We start from the raw sequence: 10,962 nt of genomic DNA on the forward strand, positions 1-10,962 counted from the left end.
ATCTATACCACATATATATATATATATATATTTGTTAGAATTCATTTTTACTTTCAGCTATATCATAATAAATACTGCTGCCACACATCTCCTTAAATGTCAATATGATTATTCCTCTACATTACCCAGTCCTAACCAACATACATGACAAACCCTAGAGGTTTTAGAAATGTGGTTGCTACGGTGACGCATCTCCCTGTACCTGAGAGGCAGCAGGATCCCGTAGCGGATCAGGAGGCCCAGCCACCACAGGACGGTCAGCCTCAGGCTGATGTAGTGAAAGTTGTTGTTGCTGCGAGTCAGGAGGTTCCAGGACTCCAGCTCCTCAGCAGAAAACCGCTTGGTCACCTCGTCGTCCATGATGCTCTCCACGCCTCGCCGAGCGAAGTAGAAGATGTCGGACATCTCGAACTCCGAGGCAGAGTCCAGGTCCTTGTTGCTGCCGCTCCGCCGGATCTCCTTGATCTCCTCCTCCAAGGAGGTGGGCTCCCTAGCGATTATAGCTACAGCGAGAGACAGGCAGACAGGCAGGCCACACGTCAACATTCACCTCTGGAGCAGACGCAGCTGCTGAAAACGTTTCCAAAACGAACCAAATTAAAACAAGACAGCCGCGATCGTATCTTACCATTGGAGTAAGGTTTGTACAGGTGGTGGTTTTTCTCTTTGGCTCCCCTCTCTATCCTAAGTGTAGCCCACTAGAAATGTAGAGCACAGGTTACATCAAAGTTTAGACGACACCCAGAAGCATTGGCATTTAGATCGAAAGGCAGTACAAGCACAGAGAGTAAATACAAAAAGTACTGAAACTGTGTTTGTTTTACTGTGCTGAAGTTGTTTATTTTCCTGTTCAGTTGACACTAGATGAACGGATGAGGTTAGCTGGACTGGAAGGCAGGCAATATTTTATTTTTATTTTGTCTTTATTTAACCAGGGAATATCTCAGAGAAACTAAAAACCTCTTTTCTAATTCAGACCCGGTGAAGGAATTTGTAGACCGACTTCTACGCAAGGACTGCTCAATGTTATTGCTAAGTGTGCCAATTAATTAACCTCCAGATGAATGAATGAGTGTTTGAAATTCAACATTTGTTGGTCATGAAAACACATCTTGCATGCTATGAAGACATTAAGAACATAAACATTTAATTTTTTTGACACTTTGTTGTCTGGAAAACCAATGTTTACATTAAACGGCTTGAGAAAAACTGCAAGAATCACCGTCATGGAAATAAGTTACAGAAAACCTGATTTAAAATGTTAGGTCCTGATTTCAATCCCAGCTCTAACCACAAGATAATGAATTAACACCTAAGAAGAACTGGAAAAAGCTGGCCATTCCAAGTGCACGCCAAATCAAACAAAATGCACGACGAGAAGAGAACAGGGTGTTCCCAAAGGCCAGCAGGCGAGTAGGAAAGGATCAGGAAGTATGGACCGGGATACGGTGCCTGAGTTTTATTTAGCCAACAATCCACCATGACACTAACACGGCACATGATAAGTTCAGAGTATGAAGGCTGGAGTCAAAGACATGGTACTGCATGGAAGCTGCCTGTGTCCAAACACCTTAACGTTACTACCGCTGGGATCTGGAGTTTGTTTGTCAAACACGGGAAATTCAAAGAAGGTTGAACTTCTTCTGTCTCTTTATGTAAAATAGTAATAATAATTAAAAAAAAACAACATTAACTGACATTTTGAAATCATTTTGGAAAAAAAAAATTAAGTTTGCGGTTTTCCATGTGCAAGAACCAATTATCCATAGTTGAGACACGGCATTGGCCAATGAAGCTTACCTATTGCTTTCTGTCAGAGCAACCTTTAAAATGTGTTGCAACAAGCTGTGGTACCGACTCATCCTTTAAAAATGCAGCAACAGGGATTCTTGGCGTGAGCAAAAACAGAAACATCTGTCTAGGAACAGTGGAAACGGCTTAATGAATCCACCGTGACCTGTGGCAGCAAAAACTGCATGTGAACAAAGGAAACGCTGAGCTCTTCAAAACCTGCTGAACATCAGATTTGTCCTCACGCGTTGAATCTTAAAACGGATAACTAAAAAAAATTGATCATTGTTTTATTAAGTTAAAAGTTAAGCACAAACTTCAGAACCTTTCATATGGCATTTGTGTTTCGACCATTTTTTCCATGAAGGCATCTCAATACTTGTCATTTCTTTCTGCTCTACAGGTGATGCTACAACAGAGTAGAGAATAAATGAAACACTGTTGTTGCCACATCGCGCTATAAACTGGGAAAAATAAGTAAGCACTGGAGCCACATCAGTTAATGATATAGGTCTGCAGCATAATTTCCCGCTGGTTACATAACAGCGGAAGGTCACTTAGTAGGGCTGCTGTTAATCTGCATCAGCCAGTTAATGCAACACCCACTGGTTGGACACTAAACACAGCCCTGAAACAGCTTGAGCTGAGCTCAGGTTAGATTGGATTCCCTGAAAAAACGCTTCCTAAAATGTACAATGATGGGACTAAATGTATAGGTTTACTAGAGACGTATAAAGAAAACAGCTTGATTGTTTTATCGACAGTCAGTGAACGCATCGTAGCTACTTGTTAATTTGTTGTGCTGACACTATTTGAGTGTGGAAGTTTATTTTATTGTTTCACATTCTTGTCCAGACCTGGATTATGATCAAATAAAACTCCCAATGTTTTTCACACTGCAAAAATGATCCTTAAGACAAGATGCTCAGTTTAAAACTTTAACTGTGTAATCATTTTATTTGAAATGACAGTGGAGGTGTGTCACTGCAGAGCTGTGTAACATCCACTGCTCTCTCACTTCTTAACGCTCCTGCAGTGTTTCAATAAACACCCTACTGATTTAACACAGAGCTGTAAACTAGAACTTTTCTTTCCAATATTGATATACAAAGAGAAAATATGAAGCAATGAAATTTAATATTTCCAGATATGGTCTGGTAATCTCTGATAATTTCTGTAGTTTTGTATTTCTTGAAATAAATTTAGCTCTTAAAGAAAAACCATGCTCAAAGCAAGAACTCAATATCTATATTCAGACAAAAAAATAAATAAAATAATTGGCAGATGGAACAAACTCAGCATAACTCCAGGTTACAAAACCTCGATGTCGATGAGTTTTGTGTGTGTGCTGTGGTCAGCTTATCATCTTTATTTATGACTGCAGCGTCATGTTCAACTAAACACTTGATTCATTGAACAAGCAAAGAAAAGCAGATCGAAAGGCAGCGAGCTCTTACCTCAAAGATCTTCAACAAAGTCTTCATGTAAAGCCGCCTGATGCCAAACGACACCCCAAAAATGGCCGGAACAATAATGAAAACCAGAAGCAGGGTGAACCATACGGTGAAGGAGATGCCCAGCAGAATGCACAGCAAATTATCAAAAGGGTTGAAGAAGAGCTCCATCCTGACGTAAGAAGGGGCTATTATTAATATTTATATATAAATATATATATATTTTTTTTAAGTTAGAGATTAGAGTTCCTGTAAGTGCAGGTCTCCACAGTCTGGACCCAAGAGGCCCGGTGGGGATTTGTCACGAAAATGCCCTCATTGATATCACCAGAGAACAGGGCTTCTCCAGACATTTACTGAAAAATCAATCCAAAAGCAACCAGACATCTTCACCCTGCCCCTTAGGGCATTTTTCCCAGATTTCATTGGTCTACTAAAAACTGGGATGAGTTCAAAGTCTAACAAAAAAGAAGAGAACGAGAGTAAGAGAGCGAGAGAGAAAAAAAATATCCGTGTCCTGTCCTTGCTGCAGATGTCCTTTTGGTATTTCAGAGAGAATGAATTCCCGCTGACGACACAATACAACAAAAACAACTGGGCTCGGCAGGTGTTTCCCTCGTCTGTTGGAAGATCCGGGGTCTCCGCTGCTGGGTGACAACCTGCAAAGATGTGCAAACAAACCATCAGGGCTATCTGTGCAACAGTGTAACGTCCCTTTCCGACTGAATGCTGACGAGTAATGTAATAATGCAACGCAGACAACGTGTCCTTGTGTACACTTCTGTAATACCGGTTTTCAGCCCCTCATGCTAGCTTCCGGCTTTTCTTAAAAGACACTTACTGCAAGTACTTTCGCGCAATGTTTACAACCATGTATGCCTTTTCTGTAATGGGCCCGATAACATAATCAGACATTCGCTGTGTAATGTTGGCTGCGGCGAGGAGATAATATTAGCTGTAGGGAGGCCCATCATCAGGAATTCATGATAAAGCAGGACGGCTAACAACCGCTGTCTCTTTAAATCCACTCTGGAGCTTTACACATATATCCATATCCCTACGTTTAATAAGGTTAAACATCTGTGTTAATATAACCTCCGGAAGCCAGTCATAAATGATCCCCGATGCTGAAGTTAGCTGTGAGCCAGAGCGCTAGCAGTTAGCCCGCTGTCATCCCTCAGCAGAGAGGTTTGAGAGCACTGAACATGCTGAGCCAACCTTTCACGGGATTTAAAACAACTACATGGCGCTCCGTGTATTAATAACTCAGCTGTGAAATACATGGGTGAGGCTGAATGGTACCTATATCTGACCAACCTTCAGTCACTGTGCCGACACAGCACGGCTTCCCCCTTCCATCCCTCTCCGCCTTTGTCTCGCTGTCCGCGGCCAAACTCCACCCGCCGGACACCACGAGCGATCAGCGGGCGACCAGACCAGAGGCATCAGCCTACACAGGACAGAAGAGCTCCGAGCAAATCCCTAACAGGAAAATCTACATTGACACCTGGTGGCCGAAGTGAGCTATTGCAGCAAGCTTTAAGAAAAAGTAAACGCTTGTAAAATTTGGGCAGCGTTTCTGGAGGTCCAAAAATGGCACAATTAAAAACCAAAAAAGAAATATGCCAAATTAGATATGAATCTATATAGCATGGTAATAAATTAGAGTGTAATTGAAAAGTTAATTCATGCCACTAGATTGGTGCAAAAATTGAAACTCGTGTCAAAATCTTAACTCTAAATTGAAATTCATAATTTCATAACAAGTACTGTGGTCATTAAAACAAGTTTGGATATTTTTGGCAGTGTGCCAAGTTCTAGGAAATTAGCTTCTCCATAAAGCTTGTCAGCAGACATTAGCATGAAGGCTGAAAAATAAAATATATTGCTGCTTTGACTTTTGACTTTATAAAACAATGGGCCAACACTAGCATCTAACATGGCTCTCCAAATCACAGTGGGAATTTCTCACGGGATACATCTGTTTGGTATATCTTGAAGCATCGACTCCAGCTGGAGTCCACACTGAAACTCTTGCATGTGGTTTGCTCCAATCCTCTCAGGATATGGTTATCCCTGTGCTGTACATTCTTTTAACCAAACTTTCTCTCCTCACTCAACTTCACAATAAGTCACATCGAGCCCCAATGTGCCTCAATGTGACACTTTGTGAAAAGACAGAAGACTGTTTGTTGCTTATCCTCATTGTTTAGTCTGCTGGACAACTGTCAATGCCATGACATTTCCATAGTAAAACACAGTATTTTTTTTTTTTCATTGGTGTTATGCAAGACATATGAAGACATTTTCTACTCATAAAAGCAAACAGGAAAAAAAATGCAGAAAGTAGTGTAAATGATCTAAATATGCATTTGACTTTATTTTGGAATTACCAAACGAGTTTTGCAGCAGAGGACACTTGCTACACAATGTAAACATTTTTTCCTACAATTGGTTTAGGACTTTAGAGAGCATGAATCTATATTTCATATTTGGCAACTTGAAATTTTTCATCTTGAATAGGTAACGAAAAAAAAAAATGATGAAAACCAAATATACCGGAAGTAATTCTGTAATCCGAGTGAACCAGACTTTAAAAAAAAAATGATTTACTAGAGTAGGGATACTCTGTTTTTATTCACACATTTATATCCATGTAGAATTTTGTCAACTAATTTTACACAAACAGCAACAAAACTTGGCACTCCAGCCTCAAACCACCACCCATCATATTCATAATGAAAAAAAAAACCTATAATATGCATAATTGATATATATCAAAGCAATTTTAGCAGCTCTGGAAACACAAAAGGCAATCATAGTAAAACTATCAGCATAGTTTATTTAGAGATGGGGGTCGTAGTTTTTGTTTTATTAAATACTAGTGCATCTAACGCATCAGAGGTAACTGGGAGCCCCTCTGCCTGGGCGAGCATCATGTCTTGCTCTCCAGCAGAGACTCAAAGTCTGGAGAGCAGACCATTTTGTGTCTGACGTTCCCCAACACCGTCAGGTTTCCCGTTTTTTCTCCTGTCTGAACAGAAACCAGCTCCTGAGAAGAGAAGCAGCAGCAGAGAAGACAGTATTTAGGATTGATTTTATAAACATATGTTAAAGTAGCACAAATCAGATCAATGATGACAAAGTATCATACCTGAAGGAAAGAGCACGACGTCCCTAGAGACACGTCAAGGGTGACTTGTCCCAGTATGAGCTGCACCCGGCCAGACTTCCGGACCAGCATCTTCCCAACAACTCCCTCCCTCAGATCCTTCAGATTGCAGCTGTTGTCTTCAGCTTCCTCTTCCTGCAACAAACAAATGAAGTCATTATATGCCTCCTATGCATTCCCACCGGTTGAAATGTCACCGCCTGCCTTCGTCCACCTGCGACTCCGTCTTCAGAAGCACGGACTGCCCGTCCTCCGACTGCACCTCGGTTTTCACCGTCTTGTGCTCCTTGGTGGGAGGCTGGCCGGGCAGCGAGTCGGGCAGCTGGATGAAGAACAGCTCCTCCGCTTTGCTCAGGCTCCATCTGTGCAGCAGGTCAGGGAGAACTTCAGGCTCAGGGAGAGGAGGAGGTTTGAAAGTGGCCTCAACCTTTTTTATCTCCACTTCCTCTTCCTCTTGTTTCACTGTTAAGACAGAATCTTTATGGCGGACAGAAACGAGGCTTACATGTGATTTATCGCGTCGAGGAGTTAGAAAAGCTACCGGACATGGATGCTGCCACATCATTCGGAGCATGTGTTTTCATCCCGCATTATATAGAACCACCTTTCAGTGAAATTACAACTCTAAGATGTTTCCAGAGACTGAAATGTTTGTGTTCATTTGTCTTTTAAAAATAGCTCAAGCTTCTGGGGATGTTGTGTTCAGGGTGAAATGCAGCGTTAATTGTACACCACACACAATGGTTTCAAAAGCTTTTGGGCTCATCTCCACACTGTAGGCGGGGGAAAATAATACATAAACTTTAAGAAAATCATGTTTTATTTTACTCTGACTTCACAATTATGCACCCCATGTGTCGGTCTGTTATACAGCTGCAAATTCAAAATGGTGTGAGTGTTTTTTCAAGGCGCTGTTATTCTGAAGCTACCTTCAACTGAAGACTCCATGGGCTCATCTGGGTCTGGCTTTTCTACTTTAATGGCTGAGCTGTTAAACTCCTCCATGAATCCCCACCCTGACACAGCCAGGGGGAGCTGGACGGGGCAGCTCCTCTGCTCGCTCCTCAGGAATGGGTCATCTATAAACTAAATGAAAGGAAATAAATCAGCAAGCAAACATTCACACAGCATGTAAACCTAAAGCGCACAAACAGATGTCTGACAGCCAAAAAAACCCGCACGTTTTCTCGCTCCAGTTTGCGAAGAATCTCTTTGGTTTCCTCTTCGGTCTCCCTCTTCTCCTTTTTGATATTGATGATGGGCGAGGGTCCCATGCTCGGAGCGTCTCTTTCACTCTCGTAGCCCCCTGTGTGTGACGACGGGGTTTATATGCACTGATGTGAAACACTGAAGCGTGATTTCGTGAGCAGCTGCTTCTCTAGCTCGAGGCCCACCTCTTCTTTTCATCATCGTCTCTCCAGGCCCCTGTTCAAAGATGGAGTGAGACTGGATGACCTCGCTGCGACCTCGGCCCCTGCCTCTTTCCCCGTGGCCCCTGCCCCGACCTCGATCTCCATCCCTCCTCTCTCGCCTTGGCACACCTTCGACCTTTGGTCTGTCGCATCAGAAACAGAGATTATTACCAAGCAGTCTCAGAAAAATAAAAATAAAAATCAGATGTGTGCAAATATTTTTATTTTTTTCGTTTTAAATGCTCCCATGAACTCACTCTTCTTTAACTTTTCGGCCAATGATGTTGGGGGTAAAGGTTTTCTAAAAAAGGAGGAAAACAAAGAAATGTGTTAGAGATCTGGCACTTATAAATATGTTGTCAATCACTATTATTAGCAATATTTCAAGTATATTTAAATTACAGGTAAATCACATTTATGTCACTAAACAGAAAATTCCCAGCTTTAGTTTCACAACCAAATTGGAGGAAAGGTGATAAATAAGCAGTGTTTTTTTTCTACAAATTATACTACAACAGTATAATTGACAAATAGAAGAAAAAGAATATAGACGTGTTTTCTTTTTTTTTTTTTAACTCATATAATGCCTCTATTAAATAAGATGCTGTAAAGTGCTGCAGCAACTTCACTGGACTAGTTAGATTTTCAGCTACTTCCATCTACTATCATATCACCAATATGTCAATGGAGACCCTGCATGTTCATAGCCCACTACATTTCCTTATGTTATATAGATTGTAATAAAAGACATCTTTTCACTCAGATAACATGTAGAAAGAACAAATACTGAGCCAATTAAAATATTACTGCATCTTTTTTTTATATTCCAATATAAGGCTAAACTTAATTTGCTCACATTATAATAACAATTAAAATGTACAGAGAAATCATCTGCTTAACGGAATCAGCAATATTTTCAATTTGATCATCTCCCACTGCTAATCAGCTAGTTTAGAAACTCAAAAATCTGATCGTTTTTGATCACCGAATGCCCCAAGTCTAAGTGCTACCAGACTGGGTGACTGGAGCAGTCTTCAGTGTGCCAGTTGGTGTTAAGTTGAGCAAACTCAAAGTTAGATATTTCTAGTATCAGTGATTTAAAAGATAACAGTGTTTTCTGACACAAGTCAAGACATGTCAGGCTGCGAGAGAGATCAAGATTTTCAGCAGCTTACATTAAGGCTGAGACAAGTTGCTCGGTTCTATCTCTGTATGATAAAAGGTTTCCTCCCATTTGCCTAATTAGAAATGGAAAAAGAAAAACTACCTTCTTTACTCCTCCTAGCGTTAGGTCTCTGGATCGCACCGACGGTAGGCGTCCAGAAGAGATGCCAGCTGCTGGTCGGCGACTCATCAGAGATCCTATGCTCCCTCTGCCTCCAGGGGCTGGAGCCTGCTGACCGCTGTGGTCACCCGAGTCTGCCATCCTGATCTGCAGAGAGATCTAACAGATAAACACCCTGTAAGTGTGGAACTAACAACTATAAAATACAAACATGTGACATTTATTTACGATTTGCACTTGGTACTATCTGAAGAGTAACATGAGCTGGAACCCACAAAGTGCTGCCCTGAAAAGGTGCAGCTTCCTTAATACTACGGGCACAGCTAGGCTGTGTTAAAGGCTATGTTGAAAAATGAGACAGAGAGCCAACACCCAGTTCAGTTTAGTTTAGTTTTCTTTCCAGTGTGACCAGTTTCACCTTTAACTCCACATAGCTGGTTTTAAATACCATGGGATAAACTTTTAATTCTGAAAAATGTACTTCTCCCCGAATTGATTTTATGTGACTCTTTTAAACATTTATTTTTCATGTAATTTTAGGGTCCAATAGATTGTAGATGTAAACCTTATCCACAGATGTTGTAAGTAAGGCACTTTTATGAGAGCTTAGATCAAAGCTCAAACCATAATTATCTATAAAGATGTTTGAAAAGTAAATAGTAGATCATACTAGATTCAAGTAACCATGAATCTTGAATGTTAAGTGATAATTATTTACATTGAATAAAATGCACTAGTTAATTCTATATTTTTCAGTTATTTTTCTTTAACCAAAGATGTTGCACACTTCACTACAAATGACTAAATGTAATAAAAATCACAATAAAAATCCCTAACACGTGGCCACATTACAGCACAGGCAGGCACATGAGCTCAGCACTATAGTTTACTAGAAGTCCCAAATCAGAATAACAACACATGTTCCGGTTTTGTTCGGCTACTTGCTTTGTTATCCCTCCAAGACTCTTACTGGGTATTAATTCACAGCCAGAAATCCATCCCAGATTGTTGAACAGCAGCTAGAGCTGTTTGTTACCGAGCTCTGACATCACGCACGGCGCCATGACACCGCTGCGTTGTTGTTCCGGTCTGACATCACCGGGTTCGGAGCTGCGCATAAAAACCCGCATGGAGACTTCATTATTGCGTAAACCTTAGCGCAGATAGATCATCTTAATGATGAACCCGTGAGGCAATTCTGCAACACATTTTCTAATGCAAGATTGACTGAGTTTTTTCCCCCTTCAATTTAGAACATTTTACAGTTTTAAAATACGCGTGAAATACATACGTTAAATTTCTTAAAAATGTGTTAAAGTATACGGTCAAACTTACCACATGTTTATTAACCCACAAGGACCCCTTGCAGAGTGACGTCACGCACGTAAGATCCCGCCCACATCTCCCTGCTGGAGGGCGAACAGCTGCTGACGGTGACTATGGTTTTAGCTGTTAAACAATATAAAGCGCTAACTCATGTATGTACGCCTGATACATAAGGGACACAGTGCTTTGCTACTTATTGTCAACACCACCAAAACTTTTTTAATAAGGTCAGGAAAACGTTTTAATTAAAGAAAAAAATGTGTGTGTTATTCTTGCTTGGCTTTGACAGCCTTAACATAAAAATGTAATGTTGAATTTGGTGTGTTTCAGTTCAGTTAAAAAATAAAAATAAAAAAAGGCCAACCACACGCCACCTCTGACAGATTATCAGTAGAGCAGGTGTTTAAATTAGCTAATCAACCACAGCTGTGTTAGATTAGGTAATAGCAGTGATAGTTAATCTATCACAGCTATCAACACTTACGAGTTACTGCAAAATAAACATCAAACCTGAATACATAA

At 40.8% G+C, this 10,962-nt stretch overlaps 3 protein-coding genes across 4 annotated transcripts in view; 1 reads left to right on the forward strand and 2 right to left on the reverse strand.

The window, feature by feature from the left end:
• Window positions 1–4,713, reverse strand: part of LOC106950396 (glycerol-3-phosphate acyltransferase 4) — a 15,463-nt gene extending 10,750 nt beyond the window's left edge. Inside the window, exons 1-4 of the mRNA XM_015037226.1 lie at window positions 4,563–4,713; window positions 3,249–3,904; window positions 629–698; window positions 203–503 (exon numbers count right to left, since the gene is read on the reverse strand). Of these exons, the coding sequence (XP_014892712.1) occupies window positions 203–503; window positions 629–698; window positions 3,249–3,416 (539 nt within the window). The 5' untranslated portion in view covers window positions 3,417–3,904; window positions 4,563–4,713. The remainder of the gene's footprint in view (window positions 1–202; window positions 504–628; window positions 699–3,248; window positions 3,905–4,562) is intronic.
• Window positions 4,714–5,601: 888 nt separating this feature from the next.
• Window positions 5,602–10,539, reverse strand: polr3d (polymerase (RNA) III (DNA directed) polypeptide D). Of its 2 annotated transcripts, none has more exons than XM_015037229.1 (10): window positions 10,450–10,539; window positions 10,085–10,224; window positions 9,097–9,273; window positions 8,087–8,130; window positions 7,812–7,972; window positions 7,599–7,723; window positions 7,347–7,503; window positions 6,632–6,879; window positions 6,400–6,552; window positions 5,602–6,297 (listed from the first exon to the last, which is right to left on the reverse strand). In XM_015037229.1, the coding sequence occupies exons 3-10, from the start codon at window positions 9,253–9,255 to the stop codon at window positions 6,181–6,183; spliced, it is 1,164 nt and encodes a 387-aa protein (XP_014892715.1). In that variant the 5' UTR covers window positions 9,256–9,273; window positions 10,085–10,224; window positions 10,450–10,539; the 3' UTR covers window positions 5,602–6,180. The 2 variants fall into 2 exon arrangements, with proteins under 2 accessions (XP_014892715.1, XP_014892714.1); XM_015037228.1 differs by having other exon boundaries at window positions 10,060–10,224.
• phyhip (phytanoyl-CoA 2-hydroxylase interacting protein) overlaps window positions 10,464–10,962 on the forward strand; it is a 21,529-nt gene continuing 21,030 nt past the window's right edge. The window contains exon 1 of the mRNA XM_015037233.1: window positions 10,464–10,547. The gene's annotated coding sequence lies outside the window, so the exon portion shown is untranslated. The remainder of the gene's footprint in view (window positions 10,548–10,962) is intronic.

Source organism: Poecilia latipinna, unplaced genomic scaffold, assembly GCF_001443285.1.
Source record: "Poecilia latipinna isolate Pla-1442-1.1 unplaced genomic scaffold, P_latipinna-1.0 Scaffold398, whole genome shotgun sequence".
NCBI lineage: Eukaryota > Metazoa > Chordata > Actinopteri > Cyprinodontiformes > Poeciliidae > Poecilia > Poecilia latipinna.